We start from the raw sequence: 18,598 nt of genomic DNA on the forward strand, positions 1-18,598 counted from the left end.
AATGTGCAGGGATTGGAGGCCAGCGAGGCTGGTCAGCAACTGCTTAGGAGAAGTAGGCTCAGAGATGGGGAGGTGGTAGGACCTGCTGCTCTTAGCTTCAAGGGCCATGACACTGGTAACAGGGTTGCTGCTGCTGCTGCTGGCCGTCAATATTGGTCTGGCCCAGAAGAGTCTGGAAGAGGTGCCAGTGCAGCCGGACTTTGATGCACAGAAGGTGAGCGTCATGGCCAGGCTGACTGGGTGCTGGGTGAAGGACTGGGAGCAGGGTCACACTGAGGGTGTGCTCCATGCAGGAGCCGAGGCTTAGGCAGCCCAGGCTTCCGGGAGCTCCGGCAGACACAGGGACTTTCAGTTAACTCTGGGGTGCCTTCCTGGGTAATTGAATCTTATGGCCCAAGAGCAGCCTGGGAGGCTGAAGAGCCTTGGCTATGGTTACCACGAGGGTGACATGTAGCACCCAAATATGTCCTGGTGTCCTGTCTGCCTCTGCCTGTTCATCTCTGGGTCTTGGTGCCCAGAATCAGAATCAGATGTGGGAACTGTGGACAGCACCAGGCTGAGAGAGCTAATGGGGACAATTTCAAGCCATGATGACTCTGGAGCAGAGCTCACACCAGAGACATGAGGGATGGATAGAAGGATGGGGGAGGGGCACTGAGGAAGGGAACAGAGAGGGAAGGAAGGCTGGAACGTTTCCAAGTAGGAAGTTACAGCGTATCCTCTGTCCTGGGAACCCTAGAAGTTTACTGGTTGGCTTTAGCTATCTATACATCCTGGGGACCTGTGCCCACATATTGACCAGACTTAGAGCTATATGATCTGTACATTGAGACCAGAAGCTCAGATATAGCTTTCTCTCTGGCCCCCATACCCATATCCCCTGCAGGTGGAAGGACGTTGGCTTACCATCCGGCTGGCCACCAGCCTCAAGGACCTGTTCTTGCCTACTGACCCCCTGAGACTTTCTCTTCACTCCATTTGGACCAGAGACAGTGGGGATGTGGACTTTGTGCTGTTTGAGATGTGAGACTTCATGCCCAGAGTTCTGAGGGGTTAGCACCGGTGACCAGAGAGACCGTGGTACTGTGCCAGGCTGAAGGCTATGGCTTGCACAGTGTGGGACCCAAGGCTTAAGAGAAAGAGCCAGCAGAAAAGGCCCATGGCAAGCTGCAAGCCCTGCCTGGCATGCCCAGAGGTGCTGCTGAGCATGTGGCCTCCAGCCATGGACGGGATTTCACGCCTGGTTCTTTAATGTGTGGTCCTTGCTGTTTAAAAGTGGTGACGTTCCCTGGGCTCAGTGGTACATGCCTTTAACCCCCGCGTTTGTGAAGGCAAAGCAGAATGAGGAGGAGTGTTGGGGTTTAGCTATATATAACGAGTCCAAGACCAGCCTGGACCCCAGGAAATGTGAGCTTTGTCTGTCTAGAGTAGGAACACTCAGAGGCAAACAGGTCAGGGGCTTGATCCGAATACCAACTCTGAGGATAGTCTGGGCTCAGTCTCTTCTGGGGGCCCTGGTCTCATCCATCTGTGAGTAAGAGCCCCTTACTATAGCTACCATGGTCTTTCTCCACCTGTCTAGCCCTCATGGAGGCTGCTCCCAAACACTGGGGGCTGAGAGTCCTGGGGACGACTTCGGGGTTCTCAGGCAGGGTCACCTTCAGTGTTTCTCTGTGCCCTGAGCCAGCCGCATTCTTCTTTCTAGAGGTAAAGGGGTCTGCACAGGATTCAATGTTACCGTCCGTCCAACTGGGCTCCAAGGCCAGTACCAAGGAACCAGTGAGTAACTTTGTGGGGAGCCTGGGCCCTGTGCACAAGAGGGGGGCCCAACTGGGAGGGACACAGGTACCCTCCACAGAGACAAACACCCAGAAGAGCTGCCAGCTTTGGACAGGCCACACGTCCTGTTCTCTGCGGGGAGGTAGAGTCCTGGAGACAAAGGGTGGAGGCAGTATGTGTCACACCCGGTTCTCCACAGCTGAGGCGGGCAGCTTGCAAGTCCATTTCGTCAGCACTGACTACAGCAACCTCATTCTTTATGTGCGCTTTGAGGACAACGAGGTCACCAACCTGTGGGCACTTCTAGGTAGGTGATGGCTCTCCCCAGCGCCGGCTTCTGCATCTGGGCCCCATGGCTAGGTCTTGATCACTTCCTGGTCTGACCAGAGACTTTCTGTCTGGAAGGGAGTCTCATGGCAGCTGTTTTGAGGGTGTGGACAGTTCAAAGCTGCAACCAGGCTTTCCACCACACAGGCACAACACCTTCCTGCGTACACTCATTCACTCATTCGGTTACTCTTTCACTCTCTTATTCGGCCCACAGTCGTCACGTGCCTGTGGTGTTACAATCTGGAGCTTTCCTGGGTGTTGGGATTAGTAGTAACTGGGCCCCTTCATGGTTCCCAAAAGGAAAATATCAGGGAAGAAGGGCCTGAGGAGTTTATAAAGCGATGTCAAGAAGCCATTGCATCTTGAAGGCTGGAGGTAGGTGGGGTTGGCCACAGCCAGAGTCCTGGGTGACACTGAAGGTAGCCAAGAGCCTTGAGCTCTGAGAAGGATGGGGCGTGGCAGGGAGAGTGCAGATGTGAGCATAGATGAGGGGTTGGGGCTCTCTGAGGGCTTTACATAGAGGATGCAGGCCTCACTTGTGTTTTAGAGATGCATTAGACTGTGCTAGAATCAGACCTGTCCCTGTCCCCTCCCCTCTTTTCCTCTTTTCAGGGTTGGGGATAGAAATTGTGGCTTCCGGATATGGGCACATGCTCTACCGACTGGGTCACGTTGGCTGCCCCAGACGTGCTTGTAGAGGAGATAGCAAAGGGACTGTTGTAATTACTGGGAGAGGAATGTTCTGGGTCTGCGAGGTAACTGGGGAGGTGGCACTGCCGTCAGACCCACCCCAACATACGGCCTGCATGTCAGAAGGAGACCCGTGTCAAGCAGCTGGCAGTCAGGGTCTCTTTCTCTGTACCCTGCTGGGGTTCTGATCTCTTCTTGCTGACCCAGAAGGGTCTCTGAGAGCTCAGAGAACTTCCCCTCACTGCCAACCCTCCAATTTCAGCAAGAAGAATGCTTGAGGACCCTACATGGCTGGGGAAATACCTGGTGTTTGTAGAGAGATTCCACCTTCAAAAGGCCCCCATCTTCAACACAGCTGGTAAGAGCTACTTCTAGCTACTTCCAAGCTGTTGGAGGACCGCCTCCCTTTCTCGTCTGCTCCATTACACAGTAACAACACAAGAACAGCTTTCATGATGTTGCCTTTCTGGCTAGACCTGTCCTAGGTGGCTCCCTTGCCAGGCTGGCACTTAGTGACTCCATGCCACAGATGTGGCTTAGAGACAGTCCCGGGTAAGGGAGAGGGCCTGGGTGTGGTCCAGATCTCGGAGTCTCCTGACCTCAGCATTGAGCCTGTTTGCACCACCATTTAGGGTGTCATTTAACTGACCATGTCTGTTCTGAGAATTTGGCAACATATGGAACCAGACAGGCATACTCAAACTCAGGTCACACCTAAGCAGACAGCAGCAGAGGATGAGGGAGGCTGGGGTGGGGCCATCGGTCAGGAGAGCAAAAGATGCTTTCCTTGTGTGTGCAGAGCTCAGGAAAGGTGTCCTAAGAGAACTCAAGGCTCCCTGGAAGAGGGATGTACTGAGGATGGATGGGTGGGAGGTGGTGAGCCATTACCAGAGCACAGACCATGTGACCATCAGGGGAGCTGAAGGGCAGGAGGCAGGGCAGTCCTGGGGACTCAACAATTCTCAAATTGTGATTGGTTTCTTGGCCGATTGATTTGAAAGCAATCAAGTAAAGCCCTTTATCCCGCCCTTTTTCTCCCTCTCCACAGGCCAGTGTCCTCCAGATGGGACCTAGATGAGGCTATTGCTTGAAGCTTCCCTCATGGGCGCCTCCCCTTCTGCTGCTTCAGCCTCCCTTCCATTTTCTCCCCATCAGCTCAGGATGTCCTTCTACACCCCCTAGGGGCCTGGAGCCCAGAGCTAACTAACCCCTGCCTGCTTGGTCTTCCTTTGCCCCTTCCTCTTTGTGGTAACCAAGTGCCATCAAACAACACAAAGGGACCCCCCAAGGCTCCCAGCCTGGCCTATGGCTGAAGGAACATTCAGGAGGCTTATGAACTATGAGCTTGAAAGAAAGTGAGCAAATCTAGGTGTTCTTACAGAAAATGCCCCGCTCTTGGGCACAGAAAGTTTACTTGCGGGATGAAGAGTGACCCACAGGCAGAGTGCTTGCCCAGCACACTCAAGATCTGCCTTCCGTCACTGGGTGGTGGCGGTGCACGCTTTTAATCCCAGCACCCGGGAGGCAGAGGCAGGTGGATCCCTGTGAGTTCGAGGCCAGCCTGGTCTACAAAGTGAGTCCAGGACAGCCAGGACAGTTACACAGAGAGACCCTGTCTCGGAAAACAAACAAACAGAAAAAGTAATTGGAATACACGCAGACATGACATCCCACTGTAATTGTCAATATTTTGGGAAGTGTGACCCTCACTCTGTGATAAATAAATGAATTATGACAGTGAAGCAATTTTTCTAATATACTGTTCTGTAAAGGGGACTCTAGCATAGAGAAAGGGGCTAAAATGGTACAGCTGGTGTCTTAGTCTCATTCTGTCACCGTGAAGGGACACCATGACCAAGGCAACTATGAGAAAAGAAAGCATTTAATTGGTACCTGCATACACTTTCAGGGGCTTAGTTCGTTGTCGTCATGGTGGGAACCAGACAGACTGAAAGCTACATCTTGATCTGCAAGGAGAGAGGGGGAGGGGAGGGAGGGAGGGACGGAGGGAGGGAGAGGGAGAGGGAGACAAGCTGAGCCTGGTGTGGGCTTTTGAAGCCCTAAAGCCCATCCCCAGGGACACACTTCCTCCAAGGCCACACCTCCTAATCCCTCTAATCCTCTCAAGCAGTTCCACTGCCTACTGCCTGAGCATCCAAATCTGTGAGCCTATGGGGGGCCATTCCTATTCAAGTCTTCACAGCTGGCAGGTTGATCTGGTTTGTTTTTGTTTCTGGGTTATTTGTTTGGTTTTGGAGAGAGAGGGAGAGGGAGAGGAAGAGGGAGAGAGACAGACAGAGACAGAGACAGAGACAGAGACAGAGAGACAGAGAGAGCATTTTGGATCTCCTGAGCTGGAGCTACAGTAGAGATGGTTGTGAGCCCCAAACATGGGTCCTGAAAAATTGCACTCAGGTACTCTGCAAGAGCAGCAAGTGGTCTTAATCATGAATTCTCTCTCCAGCCTGAGCCAAGTCTCTGTTCACAAGAAACCCTGCACCACGTCCCCCCATAGGCTGGCACTTTAGTCTCTGCACTCTTCTGGCATACCGCTCCTTCCCAAATACCACACCCTGTTGGTTCAGGACACAAAATCTTCTTAAACGAGTATCCCGGGGATTGGACTGCTCCCTTTTCTGATTCTGGACTCAGTCATGTAGCAGACTGCTTGCAACTTCCCAGCTCCCTGAAATAAGCAGCGGCCACTAGCCAGAAGGGAGAGGGGCCTGGAGCGTCCTTTTATCTGTAACTCTCATGAGCTCTAAGTATACTGAAAATGGTCTATAATGATGTTTCTCCCAATACGATGAAGATTTAGGAAGTCTCAAGCTACCCTACACCCTAAGCTACCCTACACCCTAAGCAATTCGGTGTCTGGTTGCAAGCTCTCCTCCCCGAGGGAGAAGTAACCAAGATCTACCCAGTCCTCACAAGGCACTGATGGCAAACCCAAGCAGAGCATGGGTGGCCCCAAACAATCGTCACTGGAAAGTCTTTACCCAGTGTTGATGGTGCTTCCCGCAGCTGCATTAATGGAGCTCCTCTCCACTCCCTCCCCCATATACTCTAGCGCCTCTCAGGACCCGGAGGCCTCATGTGACTAGGACAGAACTGGATGTAAATTCTTGGAAGAGGCAGGCAAATTCTCAAGTTTGGATCCACTCACACTCACATGCATGTGTACACACACACACACACACACACACACACACACACACGCATGCACGCATGCACATACACACGTAGGCACGCACGCACCCCACATTTCCTTCTGCAAGAATATGTCACATTGCACTGGTTCAGGACAGAAGAAAGACCAACAGAACCAGACAGAATACCGAGCCGTGAGCACACAGGGATTATGGGATACTAAGCCGTGAGCACACAAGGATGATGGGATACCAAGCCGTGAGCACACAGGGATGATGGGATACCAAGCCATGAGTACACAGGGATGATGGGATACCAAGCTGTGAGCACACAGGGATGGTGGGATACCAAGCCATGAGCACACAGGGATGATGGGATACGAAGCCATGAACATACAGAAATTATGGGATACAAAGCTTTGAGCACACAGGGATGATGGCACAGCAAGCCGTGATCACACAGGGATGATGAGCTACTAACCCGTGAGCACGCAGGGATGGCTCACCATGGGACTAGAGCAGCCAACAGAAGCATGTGTTCCACAGACAGCGCAGAGGAAACTAGTGAAACACAGCAGAAATAGAATTGGCGATCTCAGCAGACATATTATCTTAAATTTACTTTATTTTCTTTCTCCCTTTTATTAATTTATTTTATCATTTATGATATCTGACCACAATTTCTCCTCCTTCCTTTCCTCACAGCCTCTCCCTTCTCCCCGCTCCCCATCAACTCCTCCTCCATCTCCCTTTAGAGAAGGGCCGGCCTCTCTGGGACGGCAACCAGATGTGGCATATTAAGTTGTAATAAGACTGGGCAATAAGCTCTCTCTCCAGGCGTCCTCATTAGAGTGACATCGTCTTTAAACCCTGCGTGGCAATCCCTGGCGCACTGCCGTGATGCCCAGGAAAGACAGGGCGACCTGGAATTCCAACTACTTCCTTAAGATCATTCAACTTTTGGATGATTACCCAAAATGTTTCATTGTGGGAGCAGACAATGTGGGCTCCAAACCGAAGCAGCAGATCCACATGTCGCTGCGAGGGAAGGCTGTGGTGCTGATGGGCAAGAACACCATGATGCGCAAGGCCATCAGGGGCCACCTGGAAAACAATCCCGCTCTGGAGAAGCTGCTGCCTCACATCCGGGGGAATGTGGGCTTTGGGTTCACCAAGGAGGACCTCACTGAGATTAGGGACATGCTGCTGGCCAATAAGGTGCCCGCGGCTGCCCTTGCTGGCGCCATCGCCCCTTGTAAGGTCACTGTGCCAGCCCAGAACATGGGTCTGGGGCCTGAGAAGACCTCGTTCTTCCAGGCTTTGGGCATCACCACGCGGCGGCCTGACTCACACAGCACGTTGTATGTAAAGTCAGAGACTCTGATGCAAACACAAAGGGTGTGGATCCTGAGGAATGACACCAAAGGCTGCTCTCTGGCTATCACATGAGTGCATGAGTACCTGTGAGTGTGTGCATGCGCGGACACACACACACACACACACACACACACACACGCAGGCACGCACACACGCACGCATGCGCTAACTATATGTATTGGGATGCTTCCAATTCATCTAGGTCCCAACACGTTCTGGACATACTGGAACTGTGGGACGAGGGAGCTGGTTGCAAGCCGCCACCTTAACAGCAGACTACATACTCCACAGCTGAGCAGATGGACACGTTGTTTCCTTCTATGTATTAATATTAGAGCATTTTTCATTTTGTGAATAGGTTTTTATTTGTAAACTAAAGCCTTTCTCCACTGAAATGAAATATGCTCCGTGCCTCATATCCTTCACCACAGAGCTAACAGCTTTGTGTGTATGGGCGTGAAATATCACCTTTTATTCATTCTAGTTTCAGCCAAATTGATTTGGGAAGAGTACACATCAATGGGGTCTCTGAGGTGCAGGCTTTAACAAGACACCCTGTGTCTTCTGTACGGAAGTGCTGCGGGGTTGTTCGGCAGTCCATAAACACAGGTGCATCATAAGCTGTTTGTGGGAAACTGAGCAATCTTAACGTACCACACTTCATGAGGGATGTTGAAGGTGGGGTCCCAGTTGTATTCTGGGGACAAAAGCTTGGAGGGTTTGTTAAGGAAAAAATATTTGTTGAGGTACTTTTCGTAGGTGCTGTTAAACCCGCGTCCTATATCCAACATAACCTCTTTCAAGTACTGCTGAGCGAAATCCAAAACCTGAGTGGGCACGCCACCAATGATAGTGCCAGCGTAATAGAAGTCCCCCAGTCCAAAGGGGATGTAGGCTGACGACATGGGCCTCCTCTCATAGGGGGGCTCCTCCGGCTTTCGGAAGTACCACCAAGCGTGGAGCTGAGCCACAGACGTGCTCAGGGTCTCCACCCCGAAAGTGCCCTGGAATACCATGTTGGTGCTCATGCTGAAGAGAAAATCCACTTCGTGTCTGATGTGTTTCTGGATGTGCTTGGCCAAGGTTTTCATGCGGATGACATCAGAGTTGCTCCACCACATCTGGTCTATCATGACTACCCGGAAGGACTGCAGAGGGTTGTTCATCTTGGGGAGCTGCAGGGACCTGTCCGCCATGATGTAGAAGACCACCCTGTGGCCAGGCATGAAGAACTTGCTGGCCGATTGCAAGAAGGGGTCCAGGTACTGGTCAGTGAGACTGGGAACACATCGAACAAGAAACATTTTTTTTTTTCCTAAACAGAATGGATGCCCTTGACTGTGCTATCAAGAGAAATGTCCTTGATGCTAAAACAAAAACAAACAAACAAACAAAAACCCCCAACAGGTCACAGTAGAGATGCTGGGCCTGAAAAATCTGCCAAACTGGTTAGTTAGTGGTTATGGCATTTTAGAACTACTGAGTCAGAGCTGAGTGAGGCACGGGTTAAGAACTCCCAAGCGAAGCCGGGCGTGGTGGCGCACGCCTTTAATCCCAGCACTAGGGAGGCAGAGGTGGGCGGATCGCTGTGAGTTCGAGGCCAGCCTGGTCTACAAAGTGAGTCCAGGACAGCCAAGGCTAACACAGAGAGTTAACCTTTTTTGGTTCTCGAAAAACAAAATAAATAAATAAATAAATAAATAAATAAATAAGAACTCCCAAGTGGCCTTATGGATCCAGCCTTCATCCAGGGACTAACCAGGGCAACTTCTATCTGGCATGCTCAGAACTAGTGGTCATAAAAGAGGACACACAGCTCACTGGGGACAAAATATCTATGGATGCTGAACCTCATTTCCCAACACAAAAGGGGAGGTGCTTCAGAGCATCTACCTGCTGAAAGCAAACACAGCCAAGCCCACGGTGATGTTCTGCCTTCTGTAATGCCTCTCCAGGGCCTGTCGGTCGAAGGTGCCTTCCCATATGACTGGGGCCAGCCAATCAGTGGTTGTGATGACATCCATGCGTCTCCTACAGGACGCACAGAAGCCGAAATAAGACACAGTTGGTTCAGTAACCCAAACTGACACACACCACCATGTCAAAAGCCTAAGAACAGCCACATGTTGTGTGTCGCTGCATGGCAGCAGTGATGGGCACTCAGTGGCAGATGCCTAAGCCTCAGGTGGCACTGACTAGGTGCCGGTCAGATTAGGTGAGCCCTGGCTCGTTCCATGGCCCTCCCCAGGTGAGTGCTAGTTTTCTTCTTGTTCTCCATGTGAGCACACTAGCAAGTGGCTGAGCTGGCAAAGCCACCCCGCCCGCAGCCAGTCTAGCCTCAGACTGTGTTCTTCTCCTCCCAAACCCAGGACTGCTGGGTGTAGCTTAATCAGTTAAAAACAGTAAACAGCCTTGGCTCAGAAGCCTGGTAGAGTCTTGGTTTTGTCTGGAGCCAGCACTGTAGGCAGGATCCTAGCTGCTCTTCAATGCCTGCCGAGCCCCCCACCTCCTCCTGCCTTCCCCTCTCCCCCCTCCCCCTGCCCCCCACCCTCCCCTGCCCCCTGCCCTCCCCTGCCCCCCACCTTCCCCCGCTCTCCCCCCACCCCCTGCTCCTTTTCTTGCTCTGTACACCTGTGGTGTCCTTAGCACATGGTTGAAGCCACTGTCAGACTAGACTTGCATTCACTACTAAGGAGATAAAGGGTTAGAACACGCCAAGAAGGTGAGGCACTTATCAGAAGCTAAAGAAAAATCACATGCCCAAATCACTCAACACAGAAAAAAAAAATGATAGACTCTGATAGCTCTTCGTGATTTTAAAAAGAAACTTCTGGAAAAAATATGAGAATGGGGTGAATTAACTCATCTTGACTTTTTAAAAACCCATGTGTCCCATGGGTGTTGTGGTATACACCTTTAATCTTGGGAGGCAGAGATAGGTGGATTGCTATGAGTTTGAGGACAGCCTGGTCAACATAGCATGCTTCTAGACTAGTAAAAAATACATAGTGAGACCCAGTCTCAGAAAGAAAATCTATAAAAGTCCTACAGCTATCATGATTAGTAATGAAGGCTGGCTTCTTCCTCCCTAAGATAAAAAATATGACAAGGAGGCACCTCGTCCTGTTTTTCAACACAGTGACAGAAGCTGTGACCACAGCAGTAAGGCAAGAAAAAGAAATCAAGGTATCAATTAGAAATGAGAAAAAATAATACTGACCATAATACAATCAGCTATACTTAAACTCCATATGAAAAAATCCTAAGAAAAGTCACCTAGAATTGATGAGTGATTTGGACAGAGTAGAACTCACCAGATTAGTTCCAAAACATTAACCCTCTGTTTACAGTGATGAGTAGACTGGACTTGAACCACAAAACACACTCGCTAGGACCCAAGTTCGCGTCCCAGCATCCACCAGGCTGCTTACAACCTCTCATAACTCCAAATCCAGGGTGTCTGGCCCCCTCTTCTGGCCTCTAAAGCACCTGCTTCTGTATGCACATATGTGTGTGTGTGTGTACACATATAATGTATTTACATTATATCTTTATATAAATAGCTATTTATATATTTATATAAATATGTATATTTATATATATTTATATAAATAGCTATTAGCTGGGCACGGTGGCGCACACCTGTAATCCCAGTACCCAGGGAGGCAGAGGCAGGCGGATCTCTGTGAGTTTGAGGCCAGCCTGATCTAAAAGTGACTCCAGGACAGCCAGGGCTACACAGAAAAACACTATCTCAAAAAACCAAACCAAAACCAAAACCAAACAACAGAAAACCAAACCAAACCAAACAAACACAAACAAATAGCCCTATTAACAGTTGTCCCAGAGAACGCGAAATACTGTGGCACATCACTGTACCAGAGAGCAGCCGCCTGCCTCCCTGCCACCTCTGCCAGTGACTAACATACTTTCTGTTCCTGTATATTTCCTAATGTGAGGATATAGTTGGATGCTATCCCATCCTGTCAGAGGCAGGAACAAGAATCTGCCTCATATCTTTATCCCTGAAGAAGCAAGAAGGTTAACCATGAGCCCAGGTCAAGACATCCACTTCCTCCACAGCACTAGGACAGCCTGTCTCGGGGACCTCCCCTGGGCTTGTGTCAGAACAGTGGGAACGAACTCCTAATGCCCTAACAGAGCCACAGTCTATGGCTGTGCACAAACAGTCACCTCAAAGTGATGCATGTCTTTGCTCTTACCTGGGGTTAAACCAGTCTGAAAGCTGAAGTTTTTCTTCCTGCTGGCTCCTGGTACAAAGAGCAACAAGTTATTGTGGCATATGCTTGCTCATCTTTTGCCCACTGAGCCCACAGAGGATAGTCCCTGCTCTGTTGCTCTCTGCCTCGCTGCCTAGCTTTGTCCCAGAGAGGCTTTCGGACAGTGTGATGGTAGGGGCTCTAGGGACACAGAATTGGGACCAAGGAAGCACCTGGTCTGGAAGGAGACAAGCTGGTCTAGGGAACAGATGAAGGGGTTTGGGAGAGAGGTCACCACCAACAGTGGGATGAAGAAAACGGTACCTCTGTGAAAGGAGGAAAAAGTTACTTGAGAATGATGTGTGTTCAAAAAATGGTTGTTATTTACCAGGATAGCCGTGGCTACACAGAGAAGCCCTATCTCTTGGGGTGGGGGTGGGAAGAAAAAGGAAAAAGAAAATGAAAGGTGATCCCCTCTTTTCCATGAGACAAGGTCTTACTATGTAGCCGTGGCTGGCCTGGCACTCACTATGTAGACCAGGTTGACCTTGAGCTCACAGCACTCAGGGAGGCAGAGGCAGGTGAATAGCTGTGAGTTTGAGGCCAGCCTGGTCTACAGAGAGAGTCTAGGACAGCTAAGGCCAGACACGGAAACCCTGTCTCTGAAAACCAACAAAACAAAAACAAGAAAGAAAGAAAAAAAGATTGAAAAGAAAAGAAAAACCCAATGGCGGTGCTTAGCTTAGCCCATCTTCAGTGACCTCAGAGCAGTCAGATGCTACAGTTGAACTCAGCTTGCCATGTTAAAGAGTGAGGAAGGATTCCAGGGCTTCCTGCATCAGGACCAGCAGTGGGAACAAAGAGCTCAGGTGAAGAGCCAGGGCTGTCACTCACGTTAACTACTTAGTTTAACCACCAGCATGGCTGCTTTCAGTGTACCACCCAGGGTGTTCTGTAATGTGATGTAATGTGGCCTTGGCACAGATATCCCATCACCAAATAGATTGCCTACCTGGACAGTCGAAAGTCCATGGCACAAGAAGACCCTCATCAGATTGTACATGGCATAAAAACCCACCGAGTTGGGGGAGCTGGAGAGATGGCTCAGTGGTTAAGAGCACTTGGTCTTCAGCAACCAGAACCCATGTCAAGTGGTTCGTAACTGTCCGTGACTCCAGGGCATCCAAGAGGAAAGCGCCTGTACATACACACGCCTTTAATCCCAGCACTCAGGAGGCAGAGGCAGGCACATCTCTGTGAGGTCGAGGCCAGCCTGGTCTACAGAGTGAGTCCGGAAAAGCCAGGGCTACACAGAGAAACCCTGTCTTGAAAAACAAACAAACAAAGAAGCTACCGTGTTTCAGTGTGTTGATCCTATTAATGTCTAGATTTAAGGCAGGAATTGTGACTGCCTGGAGAACCCTGTTCCCCAGACACACGCCACAGCACGCCTGGTCTTGAGGAGACCGACTGGTCCTGAGCCAGTGAGCCAGAGGTGCTTCATTCACAGCTGGCGTGGCGACTTCTTTGCAGCTGGAGTGCCATCTCCAAACTTTCCACACCCAATTCTTTTTAGGCCCAGGCAGGAGCGCATCTCCAGTCTATCTCACACCCAACACCCACTGGCCCTGTAAGTGGGCTCTCTGACTGGAGACCCCGGGGGCTGGGAACCACATGGGCTAGACCAAAACCTCCCCCAAATAGCTAAGCCTCTCCCCCTTGACCCCTGCTTCTAAAAGACAGCCTGTGGGAGGAAGGGCTTTTCCTCACACAATCCTATCCCAGGGCGCCAGCAGCAAACACGGCCACCCTCATACTCTGTCTCCTCAGAAACCTTGAAGCATATACACACGTGTGCATGTGCACACACTGGTACCCTCATGCACATAAGTGCACAGACACACACATACACTCACATACTGCATACCTACTGACCTACACATAGGTAGACTTGGCCACCTCTAGTGACTTGTTTATTTTTTTGTCTCCAACCTCTGCCATCATTAGAACCTCTGTCCCTGACAATTTTTCCCTCTTACCTATAGACTGATCATTCAGTGACACCTTAATAGGGCACATTTGCTGAGAGTCTGTCAGAGGTAATACAGGACACCCATAGAATGTGAGTGTAAGAAAAACAGTGGATGGAGGCTGGAGGGATGGCTCAGCAGTTAAGAGAGTTTGCTTTCCTCCTGGGGACCTGGGCTCAATTCCCAGCTCCCACATGCCCTGTAACTCCAGGGGACCCAAGGCCTTCTTCTGGCCTCTCATGGAACCAGTCACACGTGTGGTGTACAGATATACAGGGAGGCAAAACACACAAAATATAGTGTCTATGTTTCAATTATTTTATAGGGTGCTCTTCTGTGAAGATGACCAGCAGTTCATCAGAGGTGTACGTGTCCAGCTTCTGCTTCTGGTCCTTGAATACACTAAACAGGCAAACGTTTCTAATGGCCATGTACGGACACAGGCCAAACGTACTAGAGGCTGGGAAAGGATTTTTGTTCTTTCTTTCTTTCTTTCTTTCTTTCTTTCTTTCTTTCTTTTTTTTTTTCTTTCTTTTTTGAGACAGGGTTTCTCTGTGTCACCCTGGCTGTCCTGAACTCACTTTGTAGACCAGGCTGGCCTCGAATTCACAGTGATCCACATGCTTCTGTCTCCCAAGTGCTGGGATTAAAAGCTTGCACCACCATGCCTTAATTTTCTAAGACATTCTCTGATTATAGAATTCTCTCTCTCTCTGTCTCTCTCTATCTCTCTCTGTCTCTGTCTCTGTCTCTCTCTCTCTGGGTGGTGGAGGCACACCCCTTTAGTCCTACCACTGAGGAGGCAGAGGGAGGATCTCTGTGAGTTCAAGGCCAGCCTGGTTTACAGAGCTAGTTCTAGGACAGCTTAGCCTACACACACACACACACACACACACACACACACACACACACACACACACACACACACACCCTATTTTGAAAATCACCAAAAGGTGAGAGAGAGGTGTGTGTGTGTGTGTGTGAGAGAGAGAGAGAGAGAGAGAGAGAGAGAGAGAGAGAGAGAGAGAGAGAGAGAGAGAGAGAGAGAGAGAGACTCACTATGCACTCCTGACTAGTCTGGAATTTTCTGTGTAGTTCCAGGTCAGCCTTTGTCTGCCAAGCTGTGGGACTAAGGGCATTCACCATCATTCCTTGTTTCAGGATATTTTATCCCATTGTGATCCCCAAGATTGCGAGCTGTAAACAAAACCATCTTTTGGGCTGGAGAGATGTCTCAGCGGTTAAGAGCACTGTCTGTTCTCCCATAGGTCCAGTCCTAAGTTCAATTCTCAGGAACCACATGGTAGCTCACAACCATCTATAATGAGATCTGGTGCCCTCTTCTGGTGTGCATGAAAACAGAGCACTCATATACATAAAATAAATCACACACACACACACACACACACACACACACACACACACACACACACACACACACACATTTAAACCTGTCTTTTGTTTGGTGCAGTTGAGCCCTACTGCACATACTTTTAATCAAAGAGATTTTTGTACACAGGATTTAATAAAGTTAACCCTAGGCCAAGAAGAAGAGCAAGAAACCAGCTGACAGGGATTAAAGAGTAGGAGGGACTTTAAGTTGAGGGGTATTTAAGACAGCGTGTACAAGCAGAAGGAGCTCCTTAGCTCTTGGGCTTTTAGATTTTAGCTCTTTAACTCTCAACAAAGGGCTTTGTGAGCCTTGAACTAGCAAGCTTTTGGCCTTGGGTTTTTAGGCTTTTTCTTCCTGGACTATCAGCTGAGCTTGTGAGACTTTTGGGCCTTTTCCATTGGGCCATGAGCTGAGCAGGAAGGTCAGCTGGGTGCTTTCTCTGCCTCTCTGAGCAAGCAGGTTTTCACCCCAGCATCTGGCTCCTGAGTCTTTATTGGTAAAATAGAATGTTTGGGATTTTCATTAAACCAAACGGCTATGACTGCTTTTCTAGCAGCACTTAGAAACACTGTGTTGCTTATAAACAAGTCCAGGAACAGGCATTAGAGGAGATAGGAGTTAGAAGTTTCTAGAGAAAAAATGTTGGCTGGTTAACGGATGTCTATATAAGACACAAATTTGGAACTTTGAGGTAGCTTGTAAGTGATGTAATTAAATTCGGTTGTGGCCCGGTGGTTGAGCACTTGACTGGCACACTGGGGGCCCTGGCTCTATGCCCAGCGCAACTACAGTAATAAGCAAGGACTCTCGTCTGTCATGCTCCATTCTCTCAACAATGTCACATAATGTATAAGTCCACTGTGTATGAAATGAGCCCTGGGGGCAGGCCTGCTATTTTCCACCATCCGGAATGGATCCTTCCTGGGACAAGACTCTCAACAAACATTCACCTGGCATCTGAAAGTGAAAGAATTAAGGTGTGTCCCCCAGAGGGGAGGTAAGTTCTGGAACACTCGAGGTAACGGCATCTTTGGATGAGATTCAGCATTTAAACCACCCTGGCCTTCCTGAACGTCTTGGGTCATCAGTATTTACCTGGAGCACATCTTAGCCAGCAGCAGCAGGAAGAGGCAGGAAATCAACAGTATCATTCTCTTTTTAGCTCTCATTCCTTCCTGTGGGAGGGAAGGAAAAGGGGCTTCTGAGTGTGGCTTAGAGCCATGCATCCCAGCATCCCTAACCAGTGCACACACTTGGCACAGCTCACCAGCTTCCTCCAGAGCAATCAGAGGGGAGGAGTGAGGTTGTCTCCGCTCTGCATGAAACGCCTTTGGTGTGAACCTCAAAGATGTGGAACGTGCTGATTCCTCTTATGTTCTTTGGGGAAGCAAGTCCGTGTGTGTGTGTGTGTGTGTGTGTGTGTGTGTGTGTGCACGCGCGCACGCATGTGTGTGTGCATGTGTGTGTGTGAGCACGTGTATGCGTGCGTGCACGTGTATGTGTGTGTTTATGCATGCATGTGCATGTGTGTGTGTGCGCGCATGCGTGCACATGTACGTGTGTGTGTTGTGGTTGTGGTTGTTGTACACAAAGGTTGATAGTGGGTATCTTCAATTGCTCTCCACCTTAATTTTTGAGACAGGGTCTCTCGGAGCCTGCCTCTTTTCATTTCACCTAAGCCAGCTGGCCAGAAAGCTCTGGAATCCACCTGTTTCAGCCCCTTCCTGCCAGGACTCCAGGCATGTGCCACCCCCAGCGTTTTACAAGGGTGCAAGGAATCAAACCCAGGTTCTCATATTTGTTCAGCAGCAGCTCTCTCCACTGAGCCGTCTCCCCGGCCTCCAAGTCTGTCTTGCTCCCATGAAATTGCTGCCATGAATCCCTCTCATGGGGCTGTGGTACAGGGTGGAGCCTGACGGTGACGTCTTCCTAAACCGAGCTGGTAAATTCTGCCCTCAAAGTTGCCCTTGCCATTTCTTCCCTAGCAGGCAGAGTGAGACAGGCCAGCCGGGGCCCTTTAAGCTGAGACTGCAAACAGGATCAGGGGCCGGTCACATTAAAGGCAGGAGGCTCCATAGCTGAAGCTGAGCTGCGGGCAGCATGAAGCCTCGGTTGGAGGTTTCATGTCGATCTGCTTGGGTACTCTGTTCGGCACCAGCATGAAGTGCAGGGCTCTGCTGACTTGCTGCTGAGGCACAGATTTGGGGGAGGACGGGCCTGGCCCCGAGTTGAACTAGACTCTAAGTACGCAGAACACACCGGCTTTGGACCTTGAGCTTGTTTGGAGGGTCTGGCAGAGCAATGCTGCTACTCCTATAACCTTGACAGGAGACCGGTCGGTCCTCCTTTATTGGGGAAGGTTGTCCTCTTTGATGGAGCATGCAGCCACAGGAGGGATGCACATGGAGTGCTGAGGGAGGAAGGGGACCGCCTCACCAACCGTGGCAATCAATGGGGTAGCAGATGTCACAGCCAGATCGCCCTCACATCCCACACCAGCTTTAGAAGCCAAGCAAAGCAAGTGAACACATTGCTTACTCACCGCCCTTATAACAGTCTGGGTGTCACAGTCCAGACAGAAGCTCATGAAACAAATGTGTAAAGTAAGTTCACCTGTTCCTTTTGTCCTTTGTCACATGGCTACCAGGAAATGGGACATTAAGTGGCTCACATTCCTGACTACACTGGGTGATTCTTCATGAAATGTTTCCCTTCTTGGAGATGTTCTTGCTATTTGAAAACAGACATCTTTTAGGTTCACTGCCTTTGGGAATGCATGGTCAGGTCAGCTGTGCTCCAGCCAGCCAGCTGCTCTGTCCCCAGTTGGTTTCCAGTGTTTGTTTGTTTGTTTGTTTGTTTTTGTTTTTCGAGACAGAGTTTCTCTATGTAGCCTTGGCTGTCCTGGACTTGCCTAGTAGACCAGGCTGGCCTCGAACTCATAGAGCTCTGCCTGCCTCTGCCTCCCAAGTGCTAGGATTAAAGGCGTGTGCCACCACACCTGGCTCAGTGATATTTTTTAAAATAAATATTGATTTATTTACACATACAAGTGCTCTTTTTGCATTTATGCCTGTATGACAGAAGAAAGCATCAGATCCCCTTATAGATGGCTGTGAGCCACCATGTGGTTGCTGGGAATTGAACTCAGGACCTCTGGAAGAGCAGCCAGTGCTCTTAACTGCTGAGCCATCTCTGCAGCCCGCCCCCAGTGATATCTTGAGGTACTGTCAACAAATTCAGAGGTCACCCCTACACTCAATATTTTGTTTTGTTTACTGAAACAGGGTCTCATTCTGTTGTCCAGATTGGCCTTGAACTCACAATCTGGGATTACAGGTATACACCAAAAAAGCCTAGCTGGTGGTTATAGCTGTCCAAAGTCCCAACACTTCCCTTCAAAGGATCCCTTACCTTGGATCAGGTGGTGGTAGGAGACAGCCAAAAAAAATGTTCTTTGAGGACAAGTATTCCCTGGGGAGTATATCACTAGGGCTTTGCTGAGTGAAGTGCCTGGTTGTATCCACTGCTTTTGTAGTGTGTGACTCTTCTGTGATGGTGATGTCACCAGCATCACAATGCTGGTGCCTCTCTGATGGACTCCTCATGGCCAGAGGACATGACTTGGTCCCA

General features: G+C 49.9%; 3 protein-coding genes across 3 annotated transcripts; 2 read left to right on the forward strand and 1 right to left on the reverse strand.

The window, feature by feature from the left end:
• Positions 1-3,873, forward strand: LOC127207028 (salivary lipocalin). The gene is made up of 6 exons (XM_051166317.1): positions 1-214; positions 887-1,023; positions 1,706-1,779; positions 1,979-2,086; positions 3,062-3,157; positions 3,848-3,873. The coding sequence occupies exons 1-6, from the start codon at positions 107-109 to the stop codon at positions 3,871-3,873; spliced, it is 549 nt and encodes a 182-aa protein (XP_051022274.1). The 5' UTR covers positions 1-106.
• A 2,960-nt stretch (positions 3,874-6,833) lies between these two features.
• On the forward strand, positions 6,834-7,397 carry LOC127207029 (60S acidic ribosomal protein P0-like). Its single transcript, XM_051166318.1, has one exon. The coding sequence runs from the start codon at positions 6,849-6,851 to the stop codon at positions 7,395-7,397; it is 549 nt and encodes a 182-aa protein (XP_051022275.1). The 5' UTR covers positions 6,834-6,848.
• A 542-nt stretch (positions 7,398-7,939) lies between these two features.
• Positions 7,940-16,137, reverse strand: Glt6d1 (glycosyltransferase 6 domain containing 1). The gene is made up of 4 exons (XM_051166133.1): positions 16,064-16,137; positions 11,549-11,596; positions 9,219-9,356; positions 7,940-8,603 (listed from the first exon to the last, which is right to left on the reverse strand). Exons 1-4 carry the CDS (start codon positions 16,135-16,137, stop codon positions 7,940-7,942), a joined length of 924 nt encoding a protein of 307 aa, XP_051022090.1.
• Positions 16,138-18,598: the final 2,461 nt, after the last annotated feature.

This window comes from Acomys russatus, chromosome 24 (assembly GCF_903995435.1).
Source record: "Acomys russatus chromosome 24, mAcoRus1.1, whole genome shotgun sequence".
Classification (NCBI taxonomy): domain Eukaryota; kingdom Metazoa; phylum Chordata; class Mammalia; order Rodentia; family Muridae; genus Acomys; species Acomys russatus.